Source organism: Solanum tuberosum, unplaced genomic scaffold (genome assembly GCF_000226075.1).
Source record: "Solanum tuberosum cultivar DM 1-3 516 R44 unplaced genomic scaffold, SolTub_3.0 scf00017, whole genome shotgun sequence".
Lineage (NCBI taxonomy): Eukaryota > Viridiplantae > Streptophyta > Magnoliopsida > Solanales > Solanaceae > Solanum > Solanum tuberosum.
In genome coordinates this window covers 629832-655852 of record NW_006238943.1, presented here as the reverse complement: position 1 = coordinate 655852, position 26021 = coordinate 629832, and the positions used below count along the sequence as shown (strand labels likewise).

General features: G+C 32.2%; 2 protein-coding genes across 3 annotated transcripts; both read right to left on the bottom strand.

Moving 5' to 3' along the window:
* Positions 1–8619: 8619 nt before the first annotated feature.
* Positions 8620–13814, bottom strand: LOC102586537 (GATA transcription factor 11-like). Its single transcript, XM_006340124.2, has 3 exons — positions 13696–13814; positions 12435–12713; positions 8620–9682 (listed from the first exon to the last, which is right to left on the bottom strand). Exons 2-3 carry the CDS (start codon positions 12705–12707, stop codon positions 8942–8944), a joined length of 1014 nt encoding a protein of 337 aa, XP_006340186.1. The 5' UTR covers positions 12708–12713; positions 13696–13814; the 3' UTR covers positions 8620–8941.
* A 1948-nt stretch (positions 13815–15762) lies between these two features.
* LOC102585997 (protein-tyrosine sulfotransferase) lies at positions 15763–25363 on the bottom strand. Of its 2 annotated transcripts, none has more exons than XM_006340122.2 (13): positions 25135–25363; positions 23720–23807; positions 22919–23096; positions 22721–22792; positions 21784–22069; positions 20733–20873; positions 19233–19337; positions 18980–19127; positions 18482–18531; positions 18297–18365; positions 18081–18200; positions 16894–17028; positions 15763–16111 (listed from the first exon to the last, which is right to left on the bottom strand). In XM_006340122.2, exons 2-13 carry the CDS (start codon positions 23775–23777, stop codon positions 15968–15970), a joined length of 1506 nt encoding a protein of 501 aa, XP_006340184.1. In that variant the 5' UTR covers positions 23778–23807; positions 25135–25363; the 3' UTR covers positions 15763–15967. The 2 variants fall into 2 exon arrangements, with proteins under 2 accessions (XP_006340184.1, XP_006340185.1); XM_006340123.2 differs by lacking the exon at positions 25135–25363 and adding an exon at positions 24971–25116.
* Positions 25364–26021: the final 658 nt, after the last annotated feature.

Sequence of the window (26021 nt, the reverse complement as noted above, 5' to 3'; positions counted from 1 at the left end):
GGTATAACCAATTTTCGATATATAGGGGTAAAGTTATCTCCGTGTAATTTATAGCTTACAAATTTGAATCGTAAAATTTAGAGAAGATGGTCTGAAAAATACTTTAACTTTGGCCGAATTTACTGTTACGATACCAAACTTTCATGAGGACATATTACCCTAGACTATTTAATACCCTATTAAATAATTTAGGGGTAAAAGGTCCTCCATAAAATTTGGTATCGTAACAGCAAATTCGGCCAAAGTTAAGGTATTTTTCAGACCATTATCCCTAAAATTTACCTAGAATAATTGGATTACTAAGATGCAATTCTTTTTCGAACACAATATATATGTATTGGAGTTGTTTGATTGGTGAAATAAGAAATAATAAGTTTCAAACTAAACATGAATTAGTTTGGGTTGATTCTATAAATGCGCGGGATGTTTTATACACGTAACGCAGGTTATTTGATTAGTGAGATAAAGAACAATAATTCTGAGACAAACATATTAGTTATTCCACATTTGATTTGATTATAAATATTACTTAATCAAATGTTTGGTAATGTGAAATGAAATAAATACGTATATTTTATGAGACTAGTTTATCTTATTTTTTATATATATTATCATCATTTAGTATAAATATTGAAATAAGTTAATCTCAAAATTAACTAATATCTCAAATTTAATATGAAAAAGGATATTTCAAAACTATTATTTCTATTGCACGTATTAATAGTTGAATTAGATATTTCTATGAAATAACCTTGTTTATCATATCAGGTCAACTGAACAACCCCTTAATACGAGCACTAACTATTTCCACCGTTTCGATTTTATACGACATATTTTTCTTAAAATATTATAAAAGAGATGCATTTTTCTTATTAAGCAAATATCTGTGAAACTTTTTACGATAATATTTAATTATTACAGAAAAATTTCATATTTTTAAAATTTTATGTCTAGTTAAATTACGTTACGTAAATTTAAACGGAGAGTAATAATGTTAATGGTTGATAAAATATCGTTTAGAAAACGCGAGAAATAAGGGACACAGTCTTTTTACTGAAAGTGTACTTCTCGTAAGAACAGTTAAACTGACTTTGGACAAAATTAACCCTGGTTAAAAAAAAGCAAGCACAGTAAAAGTAAATGACATAAAAATAACAGTTTTCACTTTGTCAGTATTTACTCAGTACAAATTGCATCATGTTAGTGATTAAAGATAATTGTAAGAAACTTATACATATATTACTTACTCCGTCAAAATTTATTTGACATTTTTTTTTAAATTTGATATTTAAACAAGTCTTCTTTTTATCATTGTAAAGCTTGAATTATTGTAACATATGATACTTTTTATATGGTTTTAAATATATAAATTTTCTTTTAAAAAATTAAAATATTTCATGTTCGAATTTACATTATTTGACTCTCACAATCTGAATAGTGTTACATAAATTGAGACAGAAAGACCAGAAAATATTGCTTATTTGCAAGTTTTACGTCTCAACTAACGATTTCTGTTTTCTACGTTAACTATGAGTTTTGAGGTGTGGTTTAAGATTGTGATCATTCAAATAAAGAAAAAAAATAACTGATAGTTAAATCATGAAATTCGTATAATAGCTTAGTTGTATTTTGAATCATTAACACTAATTATTATCTTTGTTTTGAAAATGACCAACACATGATATATATCACACATGTTTACTATTAAACATGTAAGTATTGATTTATGAAAAAAAAAAATATCGCATAAAAATTCGAACATTATGATATAAAGTTAAGATATTCATAATTATTCAATTTGTCGAATTCAAATTTAATATCTATCAAAAAGGATTAGGATGAGTCGAGTTCAAATCCTTCATAATCCATTCAATTTATTGGATTTTAAATATGATTATCTCTCAAAAAGGCGTAAAATAATTCGGGCTCCAAAGTGAGTATCGATAAATCAATAGCCTCGGGATTCGAGATGAGCGTGAACGCACGCTCTTAAAGGACGCGTGAGTAGTAGTAGTAGCATTAGCTCTTGTTCGTGGCAATATATATATTGATAGGCTAAAACGTAATGCTGACATAAAAGTATTTGCCTTTTTATATGATCTGTCCTTTCAAATCCACAGCTCCAATTTATTTTTTCAAAACATAAAAATAAATATTTTTTTCATTTTATTTTATGTGATATTCTTTAATTTGACACGATATTTTAAAAAAAATGCAAGACTTTTGAAACTCATGATCTATAATAATCCTTAGATATTTATCTGATTGAAAAATCATTTCATTAAGGGTAAATTTTTTTATAAATTAAATTAATTCTAATTATAAAAAAGTGACTTTTTTTTTACAGACTAAAAAGGAAAAAATGTCACATAAAATGTAACAAAGAAAGTAAGGATTTGCAATTGTGTTATCTTAAATGTGTCTCGTGAAAAGTTCAAATTAAAAAATTGTCAAATTAAAGAAGATACAATCTTTTTAAATAGAATAAAGTCGAAAGTAAGACGAATAAATTAAAACATAAAGAATAATATTTACAGTAATTACATGACACTATTCAATCAAATAAGTGAAATATGAAGAGAGTGATGTATACACATATTATATACTTATTTTTATAAATATGGAAAAATTATTTTCGATAGAATCTTGATAAATTCCAAAGGTCATAAACTTACAAAGGAAATAATGGAGAAGTCATTTGAATGAAGACATGGAAAATAGAAAAAAGACATTGATTTCAGATTGCACATGAATACAAGTTACCCCACTTATTGCAAAATGACACAAAACTCTTTGTTTGAGTTCATTAATATTGTTAGAAGTTAAAAAAGTTGTATTGGGACATATGCTTTTTTTTCTAAATAATAATAATAATATAATTTTATGAGTGAAAAATTGATTAAAAATAATTTTTAAACTTGAAAATTATCTTTTATTCTCTTGAAAAAATGATCAATTTAAGGATATAACCAAATGCAGTCATACAATTTTAAAGGGATTTTATACATGTTACTCCTATTTTTGAAAGAGGAGAGTCTTGCTTTGAGTAAAGGATCCTATGACATGCAAATATATATTTAATTGAGTTTTAATGCAGGTAATTAATGTAGAATTTTTTTAAAAAAAGAATCTTTTAAAATAAAAAGTTACAATGAAGTACAACTATGATTTTGTAAAGTACAAAACTCTTTTCTTTTCTCTTCTTTTAATGTAATGAATCATTTCCCTCTTCTTTTTTAAATGCTTGTACAATAACAACTTTGATAATTGATATATTAAAAGGTACAAAATGAACACATTTCTAAGAAAGGTGTATTTTTTGCTATCATAATAACTCACATATATGCAAGGGCAATTTATGATACAACAAAAGAAAATGACATCTCTTGGTTTAACCAACTTTGGTATTCAAAATTTATTGAATTGGTTAATTAAAAAATGATTAACTCGAATTCTCGTCGTGTCAAGTTTATTTAAGAAAAAATGTTTTTGATAAAAAAATATATTCATTTCAGACTTTAAATTCCATACGCCTAGACAAGGATGAAATGATCTCATTTATCTTAATGAGATAAGACTATTTAAGAGGAAATATTTTCTATCAAAATCTATCAATCCTCAAGCTCGAACATAATACACCTAGCTGATTTAGAATGAATGGATCTCATTTATCCCCGTACCGATAAGCTACAACTTCTCCAACTTGTTATTTTATTTTTTCACTCGATTTTAATATTCATATCGAAACTCCCACAAATTTGAACTTACATCACGTAAAGCTCTTTTTATCAGAAGTTATTTTCACACTCAAAGCTCAAACTCAAAACGTTTGATTAAGAATTTAAATATTAAAAATATTTAAATATTTATCCCGATACAATCCTCGATGGTGACTTGTCAAAATATACAAAATGACAAGTGGTTGAGAGGGGAAGAAAGTAGCATTGTAACAGACATACCACATCAAGCCAACAGCAAAAAGAACTTTAAGAAGCATTAAATGTGATCCCCTATTAACCCTTTTACATTTCACTAATTTTAACAATTTTTTTCTAACTACTATACTATATTTCTCATTTGTTTTTTTTAATTAATATAAGTATATCTTGTCACAAACAAAACCAGCTAAAGTACTATTCAATAATAGGGCTGAGCAATTGTTCTAGCCAATTCTTTTTAAGTGGTCCTTCTCCATAAATAAATGACCTTTTCATGGTGGAACATATATATGTCCTATAGTTTTATGACCTAACACCAACCATGTTAATTATTAGAGCCACATTCAAAAGTTCATATAAAAAAATATCTAGAAATGAGATTTCACGGTCACTTATAAATCGAATAAAAAAATAATTTTTTCAGATCTTTTACGTGTTAAATGAAGATCTCTTATTAAATGTTCAGTGTAATTTAATTGGTGAGGTCTGAAGAGAGTAGAGTGTACATATATGAATCTTAATTCATATCTCTATTTCATAAAGATAGAGAGATTGTTTTTGTTTTATATAACACTAATTTCTTCTAAGACTAAATTCATCTTTATAATTTATGAAAATGTATAATTTTATCATTCGTTTAGAAGTTTGGTTCATTCATGTCGTCCTAGTTATAATTCTAGCTCGAAATTACCCTTAATTACTATTCTTTTATTTTTAATTAGATTTTTTTGTTTTGAATCTCTATGAGTACAAAATCACCTTTATTAAGGTGTGTTCTGCTCTTAATATGAAACATCCCAAGACGATTTCAAATATAGTTGAACTTCAATATAGGTACGAAAATATCGAATGAAAAATAAATAAATTATATTTAAACTCATATATGAAATCGCATGTTCAAACGTTGATTCCATCTCACGATTTGATATTATGATATGGTATTACATGGCTAAACGCCTATTAAGTATAATGTACCATGGAGGATAGGATAATGAACGGTTTTCTTGTTGAGTATTTGATTTGATGTTCCTTATCTTGTTAATTAGTGTCATCGATTGTTTTATTCGCCTCGATAGTGATTATACAATACTCCCACCGTTCAATGATAGTTGTTCACTATACTAAAAATAGTTGTTCAACAATACGTGTTCTATTTAGAAATCAAGAGATAATTTATCTTTTGGGTCTATTTTACCCTTGCTATTAAATAAGTATTATTTATCATCTAATATGTTTTTCAAAATATTAAATTTAATCAAATTAAATAATAATATCACTCATATTATTTATTAAGGAGGGTATTAGAAGAAGTAATACATAAATTTAAACTAATCTAACTTTTGCATATAGTATTGAATAGTAAAAGACAAAAAGAAGAGAAAAAGGATAAAGCTAACTGGCAGTTTATAGAAAGTAAAGGATAAAGCTCAGCAGCAATGTAACAGCATCAATGTCATCTTGTGACAAAGTGTTCGATATTTAATTTGGAGCTCGATTAATTTAGATTTATTATCTAAAAATAATAATTTTAAAAAGTATAATACTTAAATTTAAGATTTGTAAATAAAGATGAAGAAGTAATTACTATTACGTATTTGTACTGCAACCTTTGATGGTCCTCATTACATTAGCCAATGTGCTACTTACCCCTTATTTTCATTGAAAATTTTTTATTTATTTTTGGTACATAAGTTGAAGATTGTTTCTTAATTTTTTTTACGATAATATGACGTGTAAAAACTTAAAATTATAAAAAAAGAAGAAGACGTTTATCTAAACGAATTAATAAGAAAAGTAAGGTAAACTAATTGAAATAGAAGAAATAACGAAAGAATTCTCCATTTCATAAAAAACGATTATTACTTCCTCCATTCTCAAAATAAAGCGTCATCTTGATTTTTCAAGATAAAAATTAATATATTTTTTCAATTATACTCTTATAGCCATCTTCTTACATCAAAGGATGGGATATGGGTTGCTTCCTTCTTAATCAGAGGTTTCGAGTGTGAACTTTGAGTATGAATTTTTTTTTTATTAGGAACGCTTCCCCCATGAAAACTCTACGCACGCAAATGCGAAATAGTCGGAAAAATCTTCTTAACAATATTAAATAGAAATAGTATAGTAAACTACATATTATATTTTATTAATTTCTTAATGAATTTAATTTTTATCAAAATGACATTTATTTTAAAACGGAAAAAATATAGTCTAAAATTTAAATTTAGATGTTTTAACTTTTTATTTTCTTGAAACAAAAGATGTGAGTTATTAGAGTATGGACCAGGTGGATTATTGGACCAGGCCCATTGCAGAGGACTCAAAATGGTGCCAATAATTTTGTAGACTTTTCTGTGAAAAAGATCACATGGCATTTACAGAGCAAATAGTAGTAGTAATAAACAAAAGGGGACCAAACAACATTTAATAAATGCACAACTAGCCAAAGGTGTACCAATGACATTGTTGTTTCGCTGTTCGAGTCAGCTTCCGCACACCTAAACTAATTTTATGAGGAGTGTGCTGTCTTTTTTCAAATGTTGAGTAGTTTTGATTACTAAGACTTTTTGACAAATGATAAAAATCGTTTCATATCCTACGTGTTAGGTTTGGTGGTAATATGACGCCTTGTACCTGTTTCTCCTTTATATTAGTAGTTTTCTGTTTGAGATTTATGTTGTTGTCGATTTGTTTCTTTTACTTTGGTACTTGTTATATCTCTTTTCTTATGTATATTCTTTGATATACATCATCTGAATTGGGAGTAAACAATCTCTTATCTCTATGAGATAGTGATATAATTTGCATACATTTCACTTTCAACAAATTCACAATGTGAAACTATACTGAATATTGTTATTCGTAAAATCATTTGATATTTTGGCCTTCTTTGAAAATTAGACATGATATCTTATTATTCTACTATGAATCCCCTTCATTGAAGACACCATGCACATTATTAATGATTTATTTAGTCATTACAACATGGCTTAGTAGGTAATGGACATACCATGTGTCAAGTGTATTCAAATAATCTTTATCAATTATTTAGATTATAAATACTTGTATAAAAGAATTCATCAACACGTTTGAATAATATATCAAATCAACAAGTACATAATATTATTACTAAATCACGATCATCTATAATATATGTATTATTACATCAAATTATCATTTAACATAAAAGCTTGGTTTGGTGGTCCAAAACTCCAAATAATTGTATATAAGAGTAAGAAAAAATAATTACAAGGATCCTAAGATTTAGGTCTTTTGCATTATTTTTGATTGGTCCCGGTCTTTAATTTGTGCCCCTCATAATAAATACCTAATTCTTTCATGGGACATAAATTTATATTTTAGTATTATGTCTGAACATGACTCAGCTTCTACAAAATTTACGTCCAATTAGAACTTACTAGTTAAAGAGCAAAAATTAAAGAATCAACTCATTTGAACCATAAAACGCGCGATTTTATGTTGGGACTTTTCATTGTTTTTTCACACTTCCCTAGTAGACCCCCAAGGAGGAAAAGCCCATTAAAGGGTTCTTATTGGGCTAAGATTCCTTCACTTTGATGGGCCTTATGGTTTGTGGGTGTGGCCCTTCCTTTGGCCCACTAATATTTGGACATGGGCCGAAAGGAAGAGAACCCCTCCAAAAGTTAGTAAAATTTTTGCGGGGAATCCTATTTGGTCGTCTCCATTTCTTCTTATTCTATCCATTGATCCCGAGTTTGAATAGGTTTTGTTTCTATTTACGTGAAACATTAAGTTCACGATGGTTGAAAAGCTTGAAAATAAATAAACGTTGTCGAAAAAACTTGAAAACACAATGGCAAACCACTATTATTGCAAAATAAGTTTGTTAGATTATTGTGTTGGCAAATTGATTATTAAAATTTGTTATGTATGATATATGGAAGTAATGTTTCAAATTTAAGCTTATTTGAGGTAGATTTAGGTCTTAAATAATAGTTCGAAGCCTAGATGACCACAATTATATGAAGCAAAAAATTCAAAATAGGCCATAGATTTTCTAAAATTAATTGGACAGACTTTGTTATGCCTCAAACTTAGTGTCTCCATCTAAAACTATTGCTTTGTCATGACTTGTGATATTTTTTGGCGTTTTAGGGTCACAAAATAAAAAATCTATATTTTTATTTGAGTTCTCGATGTGTGGTAGTCCATAGAGTTTCTCAATTCGCGGTGAATATTGGAAGTAAAGTAAATATACTAATATAACTAAAATATAATCTCATCCAAATTTGTCTCGCCAGTATAATAAAGAATTTTCTCCACATCTTTTTAATGTCAAACTACAACGAACTTATATTAAGCGACATAAACAATGTTTATGAGAACTTGCTTGGGATTAAAGCACCATTATTTTCTTTGGGATAGGTATGACCACATAAATAAAGGATTAGGAAGAGGCTTAGTAAAACTTTAACTTTGCAACGTTTGAATATAAATTGAAGTAGCTACTAGTAAACCAGATTGCTCCTCCCCTTAACTAGAAATCTCGATTTTGAACCCTGGTTGTCAAAAGACCCTTGATAGGTAGTTCTACCTCTGAATGGCCCCTATCAAACACGATTCTAAAATTACTCAGATTCCAATGCATGTATCAAACACGAAACGAGAAACTAAAAAGATAATGACCAAGAATTGGATGAATCCAAAAGCTACAACTCCATTGACATCAAGACTCGTAAAAATATATTGAAGGACACCTTCAAGGGACTAAAAATGAAACCTAACCATCTTACTATATCTAGTTCAGTTTTTACATCAGATGAACTTTGCTTTTCATGACTCAAAGTTTTTCCTTCTAAACCTCCAATCAAATATCTAGTCTAGACACCCTAAAGATTCAACATTTTGTACATTCGAAAGCAGGAGTAGCAACCATACCACCAGAACCACCTTGTGCCCCCTGTCGAAAATTTAACAATAAACTAGATTAAGCTCCTAACTAAAAGTATAATCATATCTCTTCAGTATACATCAAACAAATAACTACTCATAGGAACAAACTCTGGCGCCGGTGACATCGCAGGGTCAGCAACAATAGTTGGTTCTGGCAAAGCTTCACTCTTTCTTCCCATGATCACCTTAGGAGGTTCCTCAACTTCACCTGTTCCATACAGAGTCTTTTTCCTCATCTCTACGACTTTCCTGTGAGAGTTTGAGTGCACGGATGGAACAAACGTAGGACTAGCAGCTGGTCGATACTCTGGAAATAGACGCCCTGAACGATAGCGAACCCCACAAGCATTGCATAGTGTCTTTGGCCCCAGTGGTCCTTCTCTCCACTGAGGTGTCTTTGTGACTTCACAATGTGTGCATTTTTTGAAAAAACTAGACTGTTGTGTGGAGGTTATCTTCTTCTTGTAAACGTCTGATAATGGTAGCGCTGCATCATTGATCTGTTGAACATAGTTTTTCATGGGCTCCTTGGCACCAGATAGCAGTGACAATCTTCTCCTCTTCTCTTTCGTCTTTCTGGCATCAGAAATCTTCTTGGATGCAACTCTTGTAGAAGATATCGGAGCCATCAAAACCCATGGATTAACAGCTGAAGGTCGCGCACGCTTGGAGCGAGGACGTACGGGAATGACAATGTCATGTTTGATGGGTATACTCTTTCCACCAGAGCAGGAATTGCTGCCTTCAAGAACTGAAACTGGACTCTGTGTCTGGAATGTACCAGTCCCTTGGACCTCGGTAAATTTGATCTGATAGAATAGCGCTAAATTAGGAATTCACGTGATATAAGAAAGGAACCGTTTCTGCACTCTACCATTCTTTAAGAGTTACAACAACAACAACAACATACCCCTACCTCAGAGTAGTCCCACAAACTGGGGTCTGAGGAGGGTAGAGCGTACGTAGAACTTACCCCCACCTCAGAGGCAGAGAGGCTGTTTCCAATAGGCCTTCGGCCTCAAGGAAAAACTATTCAAAGCAGTCCAGTAAAAGAAGTAACGGAAGCACAAGAAACAATATATAGTAACAAAACAGAAACTACAACAAGATAATACGATCAATGAGGTACAAGGAGCAACAAATAGTACTCGGATGAAATAGTGAGTTAAGAAAAAGTTCATAACCCTTTGGTTTCATGAATTCTTTTATTAGGTGGATTTTTTCCTGCGAATTGTTTTGTAGTACTTTTCAACACAATGGATCAGTGTTTTTCTACTTCACAGACGCAAGACTGCTGTGCTTTAAGAATAATCCTCTTTTCTTAATTTTATGGTCAGCGACTCGAGTGCCTTCACAAAGGTTCAATGTCCTATTATATGAAACATTCAATTTACTCTCTCATTGAAAGATCAAAACTTTCTATGACAGATAGGCTATGAAGAAAAAGGAATTTCCAGAGAGATGCAAGAACTTCATCTTTACTGACTCGGTTCATCCCAATCTTTCCAGAAACTTAACAACAACAGAATACCTAACGTAATTACACAAGTGAGATCTAAGGAGGGTCGAGTGTACACATATCTAACTAACTCCTACTTCCTGGACGTAGAGAGGCTGTTTCCGAATAACCCTCGGCTCAGATACAGCATATCAAAGTAGTTATAAAAAGGAAATACGGGAGTGGACAGGTCAATGCAGAAAGCAGTACAGGGTATCTAAAAAAAAACAGTAACACCAAAATAATGCGGGAATTAAAACACGAAGGACAACAAATGGTAACATATATAAAGCCAATACTACAACATACACGATGCTTCCAGACTCCCACAAAGCCTAATGCCTCCGAAAAATGAGACAAAACTCAACTACCTATTAGTCTTAAGGTTCATTAATCTTTAAGAACTATTAAAAATGAATAGAGAGTTCTTTAATGAGTCAGCCCCTATGGCAGAGACTGTGACTTAACGTCACTAGTTGAAAGCAATCATAGTAACTTATATAAGCCCCATTACACAAATTCCATACTTTAAGCAAGCAAAATACTCACAAGGTGAACTCTTATACCCGGCCAATCCCTACAGTACATCATACCACTACACGTCCAGCATATACTATAGCACATGAAGAACGATTGTGATTAGAGCAAGCTATTTCCAGCAATGAACTTTCATTAGCAGAACAGATGAAAAGGAACAGCTACTGCAACCCAATCTTCTATTGTAGCTTCTACATTGGAACAATTACACTTTTTTGATAAGTAACACCATATTGTTTTTCTTTAATGACGCCAATTTAAGTAAAAGTTAAATATATATTTCATCCTTCCTTTTCAATCCCGTAACATTATGCAAGCTGGTACAATATTTGATTTATCTCTCAGGCAGAACTCCATGTAACAGGTCCTGGCCTTAACTTGTGAAGCTTTTACAAATGAGAAACTTCGAGGAATAGAAAAACACAAACAAAGAACATGTGTAACAAGGAAACAAATACAAATTCTTTTTTCTGCGCGGCTGTTTGGGGAGTGCAAAGGACTACATTAGCAGAAAAAAAGACAAAGGGACAGATTAGAAAGAAAAAGAAAAGCAATGCCAACACAATCACCTTAAGACAGTTCATTTTTTATTAGGAATCAAGCATGGTCATACAATACCACTACATAGACTGTTTTTTGTTTCTCAAAACTTGGATTTGCAAACAAGAATGGCATTGCTTTCATATGTGAATGCATAACTGAAAACTGTAGAGGCCTGGCAGGAACACGAAGATAAAGGGTATGTCCAAGTAAAGCCAAATTCACTCCATGGTATCACTTTCATATGTGAATTCATTATTGAAAAATGTAGAGGTATGGAAGGAACATGAAGATAAAGGGTATGTGCCAGTAAAGCCAATATTCACTCCATGCCATTGCTTTCACATGTGAATTCATAATTGAAAATCACAGAGGCATGGGAGGAACATGAAGATACATGACATGTGCAAGTAAAGCCAAATTCATTCTTCAGGAGGCAGGGAGCATTAACAAAAAAGGCACAAATTTCAAGTTTTGACACCGACCCTGGTTTATAGACTTCCAAGTCAAAAACAAAGATCACACCAGACCCTAGTGTTATAAAAAGCAAAAAGTGCAAACAAACTCTAAGGTCCGTCGGGGCTTTAAGCGCAAACAGCAAATAAAGTGTGGGCTTTAATGAGAAAAGGCACAAATGGAGAAAACATACAAACACATGGACAAAGAAATTGATTTTTTTAAAACCAATAAAGAAAAATTTCAATTGTTTAATGTTTGTTGTCAAAGCGCGCTTAAGCCCTTAAAGCGAGGCGAAACACAACACTCAACATGTTTTGAGCCTCACTTTCGGGCTTACGCAACAACACTTGTTCACCCTTCTTATCAGCAACACAATAAAGAACTAAGAATCAACTTCTAAAACCCCAAAACCATAAGTTTACACCAACTCCGACATTTCCTTAAACACAAAAGACATCAAAAACACATATGGCTACACAAATCATTCATACATTAACAATCTATACAAGAAAACTTATAACACTTACCGGAGGGTGTGGATGTGATTTTGCCACCGCATTCACCCGACGATTGCCAATGTTGCCTTGAGGCATAGGCGGAAAATCCATTAGAGCATCGGTCGGGATTGGTCCAAAACCCTTCGACTCACTAACATCCCACTCAACACCACCTAGCCCATCTTCCTCCAAACTTTCCATGGGCATATCCAAGAAATTGAGTATGTCATCAAAGTCATCATCAACAATAGGACCAGTAGGAACTCCATCCATATAACCACCACCATGTTCAACCATAGTCATCTTCTTCTGAGATACAAAAAAGATTGTAACTTTGTAACACCAAAAAGTTATAACAAGATATTTACCACTAAAAAACATTCAAAAATAATAATTTATACATGTAACACACCATATAGATTATATTATTTTCCAAAATTATCTGTCACTAATTTAAGCAATTTTTTTTACTAAGGTTTAAAAAAGAATAGCAGTAACGCCTATCTATAATGTTGGGATTTTTATTTACCTATTCAAAATTACACGTTTTTTTAAACTTAATAGCTAAGAAAGAAATTTAATAGACATTAGGTTAAATGTACTTAACATTACACCAAAATAAAAGATTCTAATTAAAATCCAAATATGAAGTGAATCTTAATCTAATTATGCTAAATAACTTACCATTAATTAATTAAGAAAAATAAAAACACCACATTACATTAATTATTTAAAAAATATATCAAAATAATTGCAAATATATGGAAAACCCCTAATTAATTAAATCAAGGATTACTGCATAAAAGGGAAATCTTTTCACCAAAATAGTAGTAATTCTGAACAAAATTAGGGGAAAAAACACCAATAATTAAAATAAAATAAATTTTTTTGCTCCTAATTAAAAACGACGACGTTTTATCAGTCACTTTCCTAAAAGTGTATCATCAAGCATCAACCTCACCATTTCAGAAAAAAAAAACTCTTGCCCTAGAAAACATGTCGGCTAAACATAAATAGACAAAATTAATCCCAAATAAACAAAAAAAATTCAAGAACTATACATTTTCAGTGACCCAAAAGCCCAAATTAGCCATTTTCACTCAAAAAATAGCTTAAAAATTCAATTTTTTTGTACCCATTTTGCTTCAAGAAGCTGAAATGACATGGGTTTGGAGGTGGGGTTACTCAAAAAGATAAATTTTTTGGTAAAATGGTGAAATTGGTATGAGGAAAAAGTACTAAATTTTAATTATTTTTTATTTTTGCATGTAGAGAAGAAAGGTGTACTTACATTTGTAACCAAAAAAAGCCCTTAAACCCTTGAAAATGCCATTGAAGTTAAAGCAGAGGTTTTTGTAGAGAAGAGAGGAATAATAAGATAGGGTAAGAAAGTGAGGATATAGATAGAGGAAAAACAAACAAATAGATTTTTATTTTATTTTATTATAAATGGGGGAAAATAAAAAATAATATTCTTTTTTGAAATTTGAATGGTGTTTATTTGGAGTTTTGGAATTTCAATATTTGAGAATTTAGGTTTTTGTGCAGAAAAAAATAAAATATAATAGTGTAAGGGTGTGTTTGGTATGGATTATGAAAGAGTTTTTTCATGTTTGGTTAGTCGGTTGTTGGTCAAAATATTTAGAAAATATAGCTAATAGTTGACCGCAGATTTTAGATCAGATTCTTAAAATTTATCGTAAATATTTCTTTGACTACATTCAATTAAGGCTACTCGCTTTGATAAATTTTTTATATTTTTTTTCTGGAACACTAACCATCTATCTTTATTTTTTATTAATAAAATTATACTAAATATATTATTATTATTATTATTACTGATATAAATAAGTTTTTCAATAATTTTGATTGTATGGGACCTAAGATCGGTGTAAATGTTAGTATATGATAATTGCTGAGCTGTTGAGTAGGGTCCAAAATTGGTGATGGTCCTTCTCATTAAAGGGTAGAACAGTAAATATGTCATTTCTTAAAAAGAATTTTATCTTTTTGGTTCTATTTTTTCTTTTACCCCATAAAAAAATAAAATCTGACAATAATAATTTGATCAATAATGCACATGGTTTAATGTTACTGCGTGCTGATTTGACAGTTTTCTTTGTTGAAATGATTTTTTTTTATTTTTTTTTGTATTTTTGAATCATTATTTATTGAAATAAGTTTTAGAAAATAATTGTAATTGAAATTATTTGCACTACACACGATGTTTGTCCATCTATAAAAACATATAGTATCACAAAAATTGTGTTGATTGGTGCTGAAAAATATTAGTCCATATTGAATATAAATTTAACAAAGATATGTATGAAAAAAGTCATCACAAATCATTATATATAATATATAATGAAGTCATAAAATGCATGTTATTTACGAATGATATTGTTACACTTGATCGAAATTGAGGATAGTGATTAAAAAGAAAGTGTGAGCTTTATTTGGAAGTAAGTTTGATTATTGGCAAAAAAAAGATTTTGGTAAAAAAAAATGTTTTGGAAATTTAAAATATATTTTTATACCAAATTCCCCCTAGGTTTTATCAATTTAGAATAATGATTAGTTTAGTCAACTTTATTAAAAGGAGAAGTAGAAGCTAAGGGATGAGATAATTCCCTTTTTCTTTTATTCCAAGACATAGTATTTACACTTATACAGAGAATAAATAAAATACTTTGAAATTCAAGATATACCATCACATTTTTTTGTAGTAGTCATGATGTTCGAGTCAATCTGCTCGTTAATTATACAAGATATCTACTATCTTCAACCTCGTGATCTTTAACATACTTAATTGACTACTGGACATCTGAACCACATCCTTAGATGCTTAAATTGTACCATCACTTTTCTAGTCATGTACCTTAACAACTAAATTAAACCCCTCGTAGAGTGCAACCCTTCCTCAAACCCTACTAACGCGGAATACTTGTCTACGGACTGTCCTTTTTTTCTTCTTTCAATTGGTTCTGTATTGAACTATTTTATAATTTTATTACCATATTACTTTGATTTGAGACTTGAGGAGAGATTGCTCCTGTTGGGTGCTTGTATGTTCAACAACATACTCTGTGAATCCACAAATTAGATATAAAGAAGATAAAATATACGCAAATCTTAGCCCTACCGTTAGGAGAATAAAGAGTTTGTTTCCGATAAACCCTGTATATCAATGAAACATATTTGGAAAATATAAAGGCATAAGCATTATTTGCTTCTCTTTGAGGCTCTTCGGGGGTCTAGGGAGGGTAGTGTTTCCCCTACCATAGGAAGGTTGTTTCTGATAAACCCTCCGGCTCAACTCACTAATAGAAGAAACATGTATTAAGTACTAAGAACCAGCTGAAAAATAAGAGAACAGAAAACTGATATAAAAAGCATAAAATTTTACAATAAGCTTTTGCTTTTACCCACAAAATTGCATGTGAGTGTAGTTCCCTCTCCACTAATGAGGCTTGAGCAATCTTACATGCTACCTGAGCTAACTTTTTTCAATCTTCCTATTCAATTTCTCTATCTTTTTTTATGGATCATTTATGTTGGTGGTATCATAACTTAAGTTTTGATGTTCTTCTTTTTGCAGTTACAAATAGGACAGCAAATAGAGCCACAAACACCACGGAAACGGCAATACAGATGGCTTCCCAAGAAAATGCACGATATGAATCGTCAAAGCCACTGTCCAACTGGTTCTGCAAAGTAACAAAAACCAGTTGTCAAATAGAATGTTCTCATTGAAAACCATGTCTTAGGTATAACTACTTAGGATGACGTTAACGTGCACTAGGGCTATGTAGTGAATGCAACGATGAAAGATGTGTTGAAATAAATGAGAGAGCACAAACGACAACACCAAGTAAAAGGAACGCCTTGATGGATAAGCGTTCATAAAAGATTTCTCTATCTAGATTCCTGATAAAGACGAAATGACTATTGCCAATTGGAGGAATGAAAAATGATTCTGTGAAACACCACAACAACTCATAATAAGACACATTAATGAAGTCACTGGAACACCAAACACATCTATCTCATCCGTATATTTGCTGCGTGAACAATAATTTTCAAAAAAAGGGAAGTGCGGTGCGGTATTCATGCAGGACCCGGGAAAGGGCCACATCCAAGGTAGTGTGATGTAGGCAGCGCACCCTGACACAAGCATCCTTGGCCGATTCTACTGCTCAACCCATGACTTAATGGTCACATGGAGACAATTTTACTGTTGCTCTATGGCTGCCCTCCGTGAATAATAATTCTCAGAGGCCAGATTCAATGTAGTTATATATTATAACAAGCTATTGCAATGAAATATGAGTGACATACAAAAAAAGACTACTAAAATAACTAATATAACATGCACATGTTTTAATTATAAGCAAAAGTTCTAGGTGTTCCTTAGTTATTTATTTATCCCGTTCACAGAATCAAGGGCATGGACTATAGTAAAAACTAACTGGGTAACATGGGCACTTACCGTGACAACCTTGTTCACTAACATGCGTTTGTGTTGATTTGCAAAGATCGTCTGGGCATATTTATAAAGCTCCACGTCGAGGTGATTTAATGATGTCATCTCCTGAAGAAGGGCTTCAGACACCTGACGACGTCCCTATAAAATTTAAAACTGTGATGATAAGTGGTCAAAAACAATATACTTGGATTCATACTTAAAAGTTCACCTGCGCTTGTCAAGGAAACTGAAAATTGCAAGAGATTGAAAAACAGAACACAGTTTTGGAAGGACAGATGGCTGGGAAACACCACTCTAAAGGGTGATTTCCCTGCTTTGTTTCAATTAACTTAGGAGCCAGATCCAACAGTGCAACATTACACACATGGAAATTTTTAGAATCCAACTTTCAGTTGCAGGATGAAATAGAAAATTTTCTCAAACTCTTACAAGCTCTCAATGGGTTCATAGGAAATGACATTGCACCAGATCAGTTTAGATGGGGGAATACCAATGGAGGAAAGTTCATGGTGAAGGCAGCCTACGAGGTAGCAATGGACCTGAATGTTATCACTGACAATTGGCCTTGGAAGCTAATCTGGAAGGTCAAACTTCCACCCAAAATTGTTTGCTTTACCTGGACAGCAATGCATGAAGCCAGTCTAACACAGGACAACCTTGGAAGGAGGAAGATTCAGACTGTGAATGGATGCCACATGTGCAACAGAGGAGCAGAAACTCATAGCCATCCACTTGAGACTATTTCTGCAGTGCCCAGCTACAGCAGACTTATGGCAAATGTTCCTCACACTTTTTGGCCTCAGATGGGTAATGCCTAGCACTATCAGGGAAGTTTTTGAATGCTGGAGCTACTGGAAAGTTGACATACACCATCAAAAAGATTTGGAAGATGATACCAGCAGCCATCTTTTGGACTATCTGGAATGAAAGAAATAGAAAACGTATTGATGGCCTCTCAACTAGCCAATCTATGCTCAAAGCTAAATGTCTTTTGTATTTATAGTTGGTTCATTTTGTCTCCAATGGATTCCCCTGGTAGCTTTTTAGATTTTGTTTGCTCTATGCTAGTGTACTAGAGATAACATACTAGTGCTCACTCTTTTGTAACTACTTTGCATCTTCTTGATGCCATGAATGGAATCAATTACTTCATCTAAAAAAAAAAAGAGAACACAGTTTGGCTACAATACCTCCTTTGTAAAATTTGCTGGATCAATTTTCTTTAGAGAATTTACACGTCTTTCAGACTGGGTCTTCCTTAAGTTCGAAATGCAGCTCTCATATGCATCCATGAGTTTTCCTGCAGTCATCTGTTATGGAGGCAGAAAAGTTAAAGTTAGGAAGTTCGCATATGTTGCAGTTAAAACGGAAATACATCGTCTTGGACTTCATAGCAATGGGCTTACATTTTCCTTTGTTGCTTCACCTTGATCAGCTGCTGAGATTTGATTGGGCTTTTGGTATGTGCTGTTGCTCTGAAATTTGTGCAAAATGAAGGATTAAGATCACAGCTTAATTTGAAATTCGAACAGGCACTTAGAGCAAGTAGGACAATTAATGATCACATATCAAGAGAGACATGAGAACTTACATGGTGATAAGTTGTATCAAAATCAGATTCTAGCAGTGAAGAACCCTGTTCTGTGCAAAACCAGATGATGTAACCGTCAAAACTACAATCACGTGTCCTACACTCCAACTTGAACAACACTAAATTCTAGCAGAAAATGTGTCATTCTTGAAAAATCAATCGTTGAAACATTTCAATAAACTCAGCTTTCGAAAGATTTCTAAAACTCAACTTCTAGTGCTGAACAATACTGGATTTTTGATGAAGAACAATTATTTTTTTAAAAAGTGGAACCACCAAGATTGGCCTCTCGTAAGGTGGAAGCTTCAGTGACAGGTTCAGTACCCCACCCCCTCAAGAAGAAACAAATATAGAAAAAAATTGCATAGCAGAGTCACTGCTTGGCTTGTCCGAATTGACACTCATCCATTGGCTGTTATATGCTGCCGTTACAAGAAAAAGGGGAATATTTCTAGTCAAGGCATCAATTCAGTTAAATTATATAGCTTCTAAACTAACCAGAGCTGTTCTTAGCAGTATGATCTCCATGTGATGTTGATCCAGTGAACTGTGAAATTGCCTGAGTACCAACTACATTTGCAAACATAGTGGCTGATTCTTTGTGGTTCTCTGTGAGTCCAACATACAACATATCATCCAATCTCTTCTGCAAAAATTAATAGATATCTACAATAATTCCGACATCATCAAGAAGCGGATATAGCAGAGTATATTACTCAGAGTCAAACTTAATTTAGAGTGGCTTAATTACCTTTGCAACCTTAAGCACATAATCTCCAAGAGACTGATACTTCAGTACACAGTGACGAACGTCATGTGCCTCTGTCAGATAGGAGTTGTTTGTAAGTCCTGCGACCTATAAATTAGACACTATCAGCAAGATGAAACAACTTCAAGAGCATTTCCTTTGGTTAGGGAGAAGGGACCCCCAGTGAGGTGGGAGGGGTTGTGAGTAGGGGTGTCAATGGTACGGTTCGGGTAGTTATTTCGTAAAATTTATACCATACAAGTTTCTGTTATTTTATTATATATAACCAAGATTAAACTTTTTTGAAACCATCCCATCATCTCGGTTAATCTTCGACATCGGTACGGTTTGGTTAATTTTTGGTATTTGCTTATAAAAAATGTCATGTAAAAGTTACGCGTTAGAAGTTAGAACATGATACCATGCATACTTCTATCTGACTTTGACAAAAACTCTCTAGATATTTTTAGAGTTTAAAAGGCGGTGAATCAAGAAATCATGTAAGACGACAAGAATAGAGATCCATCCCACAATTTTACAGTAATGTAAAATAAAGTTAAGCGAAGACAATATTTTGATCACATGAGCAGGAAGAAATCAAACAAGATGCGACTCGAGAATTGAGTCTACAAAAATTAAGTATTCATTAAGAGAAATTTAAATCATATGAGAGGAAATATTTCTAATACCTTGTAGCTTACTGGTTACTACTCGAGATGCTAGAACTAATTTAGCTTCAATAGGAGTAGCATAATAGGTTTCGGAGTTGGAACTTTGGATGTTAATTACCTGTTGGTTTGTTGTCGTTCCCATACCCAAGTTCAAGGCGAAAATTTTAATGTTCCATTATTTTTAGACTTGATATATGAAATATATTTTTCACGTATAAATTTATTCAGTACAGACGTACAGTTATAAATTTATATAAGAACCTACGATTTTAGTATAAGAAACCTAATAATTGGTTTGGTTAGGTCGGTTAAGTCATTCTCATAACAAAAGATAGTTTTAGCTCAATCTGATAGTGTGGACGTTAACCTTGAAGAAAGTTGACACATATGCCACAGTTGCTGAAAAGCTTAAAATGTGGACGTCTAATAAAATAGGAAGGAGGCCAGAGACTTCCTCAATTAAATAATTTTTTTTATAGCAAGAGACTGTTTCATGATACAGCACATCTAGCCCACAAAGCAGTATCTGCGACTGGTCTAGGGTCAAGTTATTCAAAGTTGAAATCAATTTGCAATTTCATTTCAGTTTGCCAATGTCTTCTGAAAAGACGAACCTCAGATCCAGTAACCAGTTAAACAACAATTAATCAATCAAGCAGAAGAACAACCTGAGATTTATAGTAAAATACCAACATAAGCATGTCGTTCACAACCTTCCCCCATAAGTTCCGAGCTGGATCCCTAATTTAAGCTCTTGTAGAACTCTAAACAATATAATGCAGAAAAAGGAGGATGAAAGGTTTCATATTGTAAATAGAAAACCAGGCAATACCTGAAATGTGGCTCCGTTGTGAATGATATCCCGAGCAATGGGGTTGTTGATATACTCATGTAGAGGCATCACCATCTCCTTCGTATCATATGGATTAGTGCTTGTAACAACAGAATGACCATTTTGTTCTCTTGCTTCCCTCTGCAGTCCAGAGGATATGCAGCATATTAATGATTATGCAAGATAAATTCATAATGCTACAGAAATATGCATGACAGAAGTTCCCCCACCTTGCTGCCCCTGCCTCCCCTCCTCCACATCAAAATGGACAAACCCACTAAAAGATTATTAATCATTCTAATTGTATTTTGTAAATAAAAAAATGTTCTGCATCCTGATATTTCGTTAAGATATGGTTCCTATTATGCTAATTAGTTTTATGATAAATTCACTAAAGTTGACACTCTTTTTGGTTATTTTAAAAGAAATATTCTAAAGTTGACACCTTTAACAGTGCTAGCATGATAACTGGATAAGAATACTTCCACTAATCATCTCAATTCCTCTACTGATTAGACACCATTATCAATCACAAATAGATAGACAAGGTTATGTGTTTTGGACCAGTTGTTGTACCCTAGGAAGAGGAATTATCTACTATTATTAGCACAAGCATATGAACGCAACAAAATAAATGCAACTAAGAAGCATCTAAATAAAACAGAGGCAAAGTATGATAAATGTCTGAGAAACAGGACATCCGCGACTATCACTGCCTCAAGAATGGCTGATACAAAGTACAGACTACACTGTGGAACATGCTTGAAAACAAAACAATGATAATTTATTCTTCCGATGGCAAGGAAGCAGCGAATGATCAGTAAAGGAGCCTCTTCGACAATGTGGCTAGTAAGGCACTATCTGATAAGCATATTGCCATTGACAGAATCTAAATACATTTGGAGGAAGAGGAAGAGAAACTAGATAAGACAATTATGCTTTTCAGGTTGTTATATTTAGTTGAATAAGGTTTATACTATAGAGGCAAACTTAGATAGTAAAGCTCACTGGACAAGATGATGAATTGACAAATGCTGTTAAAAAGACATACTCGAGCAAATAGATCTTCTCTCATCCAAGGGACCAAATACTTCCATGGCCAGATATCTAGAGTGCTTATTGTATTTTTTGAACGCAGCCGTCCAGACATTTTGGTGGCAGATGTTAAGTTAGGGTGAACCAAGAACCTGGCTGCTACCTCCACGGAAAACTCGTAGGCACTAAAAACACGGTCAATTGGATTCCTAAGTATTGTCACCACAGAAGTTTCATCCTTGTGAAGTTTGTTCATCATGCTGTAGTCGTCATGAGTAACCAACAAGCGGCATTTTGGTTTTCTGCACCAGCAAACAGTAGTAGAATTGACAGCAACTATTAATGAATTTCCTGAAATGGAAAAGGTAAAAGGAAAAGAGGAAGCAGAGAAATAGATGGAATATATTGTGCTAATCAGAATTGTTTCTCTGTTACAATATTTTACCATAGGAAAACTAGCTGAAGTAAAAGCATAGCGATTTAGTGCTCCTGCACACTACAAAATGATTGAATTAATAGCTTCTACCTTGGATTTTTTCAAACAACCAGACCTTATAAAATCTGTATTTAAGTTTGGCAATCCATTTATTTCTTCTCAATAAAGCTAAATACTTCGATTTTTTTAATGCACCCACTGGCTCTAACTTCCAAAATACACAAACAGGAGTACAACAATAATCAAATGGATAGAAGTGACCTTATCATCAGCAGTGTTTACTTTTTCTAAGACAGCAACATCAGAATTCAGAGGCTCTCCACTAGAATGCCTAATGCATTTTCTCATTTCAACATTAAGTTATAAGTGCTTGGGTGATGCTCCATCACTACTAGACGTTAGTTTCCAGGAAAAGGCATTCTTATAGCTTCTAACAGAACATCTAACAACCTTGAAAATAGTAATGTCCAATATTTCCCAAACAATTTAATGCATAAAGTACGAAGATATATATTACCTTGGATCAATCCTTAACTTATCATACGAACGTGGACACTCTAAAGAACTGGCATAAAGCTTTTTAAGAAAACTGCACAAACACGACAATATAGCCATTAGCTAATATATAAATTATATTATGATTTAATTCATAGAAACTGTTTTTTCCTTAACTCAGTCAAAGGAAAAGAAATTTATAGAGGGAAACCATTTTTACCAATGAAAATATGTTCGCCCTCCAGTCCTGGGGACATGAAGAAAAAAGAGCAAGTTCTGCAAGACATGTTTGTCATTTTTGACTTCCAAATCGAGTGAAGAAGAAGCCCACTGCTTGACAATGTGTTCGCACTGCTTGAAGCCATCTTTGCCCTCTGTAGCCTTTGTTATGGTAGAAACTGGGCATCAAATAGCATTATCAATTTGCAGATAAATATAAATTAGCATTCCCCTAAAATGAGCTCCAAGACATGCTTATGAGCAAATTTCTATGAACTTAATATGAATTGTATGCATAATGCTTCACTTGCAAAACTTCACAAACACAAAACACAAGAAAAGATTTTTCATTTTTTTATATATCCTCATCACGACAACATTTAAAACATCTACATCATGAAACATCCAGCTTTAGATCAGAAGAAGAAAAAAATAATTGGAATCACAACAAGGCCTTAAGAACTTATCTTCACCCTACTCCAAAATCAAACTTTATGCAAATCGCTTCGAGGGAGGACTTCTTTTTTGCTGTTGAATTTTTCTAAACATATTGTTTAAAGACTCAATTAGCTTGTTTTAACAAGCTTTAGTGTTCTCCTGGACCCCAAGAAGAGAAAGGAAATCAAGAGATGAATGTGCTAACCAAAAGGACAATGTCCACGCTATACTACTAAAATCAGAAATAAACGAAGAGGTGCAGTTTTAAACAAGTAGATAGTGAGAAAAAATACATTTCTTCGGGAAATAAAACAAAAATCCTAACATTAAGTGCAAAAAGTAATCAATCAATAAAGAGACATACCTGAGAGCAGAAACACCAGGATCACAAAACCATCAAATATATGACCTTTCTGCCTCATTCCCACCTCCAATCTATCCCAAAAGTCAAACTGAAATGACCCAAAAAAACTTGTACAATCAGAATCCTCCAATGAAGTGTACACACTCATAATATTCAGGAATCAAAGTAAGAAATTCAAACTTCAGTACTTTTAACCATGATAAACGGGCATTACTCCAAATTTTAACACCCATCCAAGTACAAAATCCACAATAAAAGGAGGCCGACCATGTTCTTAACACTCAGCTAGCTGAATTCAAAGGGAATATACAGTAATACACAATAAATATTATACACACTCAGAATTATTCAAGAATCAAAGTAAAAGATTCAAACTTCATCACTTTTAACCATGATAAACAAACATTACTCTAAATTTCAACACCCACCCAAGTACAAATTCCACGGCATGTTCTTCTTTAACATTCAGCTAGCTGTATTCAAAGGGCATATACATAAAACACACACACACATAATATTCAGGAATCAAAGTAAAAGATTCAAACTTCAGCACTTTTAACCATGATAAACGAGCATTAGTCCAAATTTTAACACCACCCAAGTACAAAATCAACAATAAAAGGAGGGTGTGCGAGTTATTTAACATTCAGCTAGCTGAATTCAAAGGAAATACACACACACACTCAACACAGAATTATTCAACAATCCAAGCAAACATTCAAAATTTAGCATTTCTAAGCTTAAAATTATCAAAATTTAACACCAACCCAAAACTTAAAAATTCAAAATTTAGCATTTCTAAGCTTAAAATTATCAAAATTTAACACCAACCCAAAACTTAAAAATTCAAAATTTAGCATTTCTAAGCTTAAAATTATCAAAATTTAACACCAACCCAAAACTTAAAAATTCAAAATTTAGCATTTCTAAGCTTAAAATTATCAAAATTTAACACCAACCCAAAACTTAAAAATTCAAAATTTAGCATTTCTAAGCTTAAAATTATCAAAATTTAACACCAACCCAAAACTTAAAAATTCAAAATTTAGCATTTCTAAGCTTAAAATTATCAAAATTTAACACCAACCCAAAACTTAAAAATTCAAAATTTAGCATTTCTAAGCTTAAAATTATCAAAATTTAACACCAACCCAAAACTTAAAAATTCAAAATTTAGCATTTCTAAGCTTAAAATTATCAAAATTTAACACCAACCCAAAACTTAAAATTTCAAAATTTAGTATTTCTAACCTTCAACTTATCAAAATTTAACCTCCACCCAGCTATGAAAACATCAACTCAAAACTTGAAAGTTTTCTCCTTTTTATGTGTGGGATAGGTGGGGGTTAATTACCTTCAAAACCCAAAAACAAAATGCATGAAAGAAAGAGAATTGAGGAAAAACGGGGCTAAACCTGTTATGGGAATTTCGAGATCTCGTGCTCATAAATATACACAAAAAACTGTGTCGAGAATTGACAAAGACAAAGTTCCTCCACTTATCGGGAAATTGGTGGGGTCCACTTCACCGCCGCCAGCAACCTCTCCGATCGGAGAATCCAAACACTCAGATTTCCTCCCGGAAAATTCGAACACTGTTTCGCCGATAGATCAGTGTGAAGCTATTTATTTCTGTCTTTATTTATATTTATTAATAAAAGGGAAAATTAAAGTCATAAAAAAAAAACATTTATTGGAGTATATATCTTTTATGGTAACTGAAAAAGTATTTAATTTTTTCTTTACATTACATGTTTACATAAAAAGAATATTTATTTTAAAAAAATAATTTTCTGCTGTATAAATATATATTTTTCTTTTGAGAAAAACCACTTCATGTATCAGCAATTAGTGTTAGAAGAAGTTTTGCAGAGGATAGTGTGTACGAAACTTTTAACTTATTTTTAACCTATGTCTGAACAATAATCCGCTCAAGTAAAGTATAATGAATTAGATATAAAATAAAAATCTAAGGAAGAATAATAAAGAAAGAATAATAGTAATAATAAATAATAATACAATAATTAAAACAGAAACGCTATTTCATATTAAAGATAAATAATAACATTATTACGAACTAGACATCATTAAATGAAATTTCTCATTAAACTATATTAGATATAAATGGGCGTTTACGTTATAGTATAAAAGTGTTCTAATTGCCTCTAAAATGACTCTTTTTAAAATATTTATGTCAGTATTCACATAATCAATGCAGTATTTATTTAAAAAAACATCACAAATTAGGAAAATAATATTTTAAATCACTTTTTTTTTCTTTAAATAAGTGAAATTTACTTCC

Coding starts and splice junctions, on each gene's coding strand:
- LOC102586537 (XM_006340124.2), bottom strand. CDS start 12,707: ATGACTATGGTTGAACATGGTGGTGGTTATATGGATGGAGTTCCTACT. Junction 9,683..12,434: donor AATCACATCCACACCCTCCG/GTAAGTGTTATA, acceptor CTATTCTATCAG/ATCAAATTTACCGAGGTCCA.
- LOC102585997 (XM_006340122.2), bottom strand. CDS start 23,777: ATGAGGCAGAAAGGTCATATATTTGATGGTTTTGTGATCCTGGTGTTT. Junction 20,874..21,783: donor GAGAAGATCTATTTGCTCGA/GTATGTCTTTTT, acceptor TCTGGACTGCAG/AGGGAAGCAAGAGAACAAAA. Junction 17,029..18,080: donor CAGCAAATTTTACAAAGGAG/GTATTGTAGCCA, acceptor TAAATTTTATAG/GGACGTCGTCAGGTGTCTGA.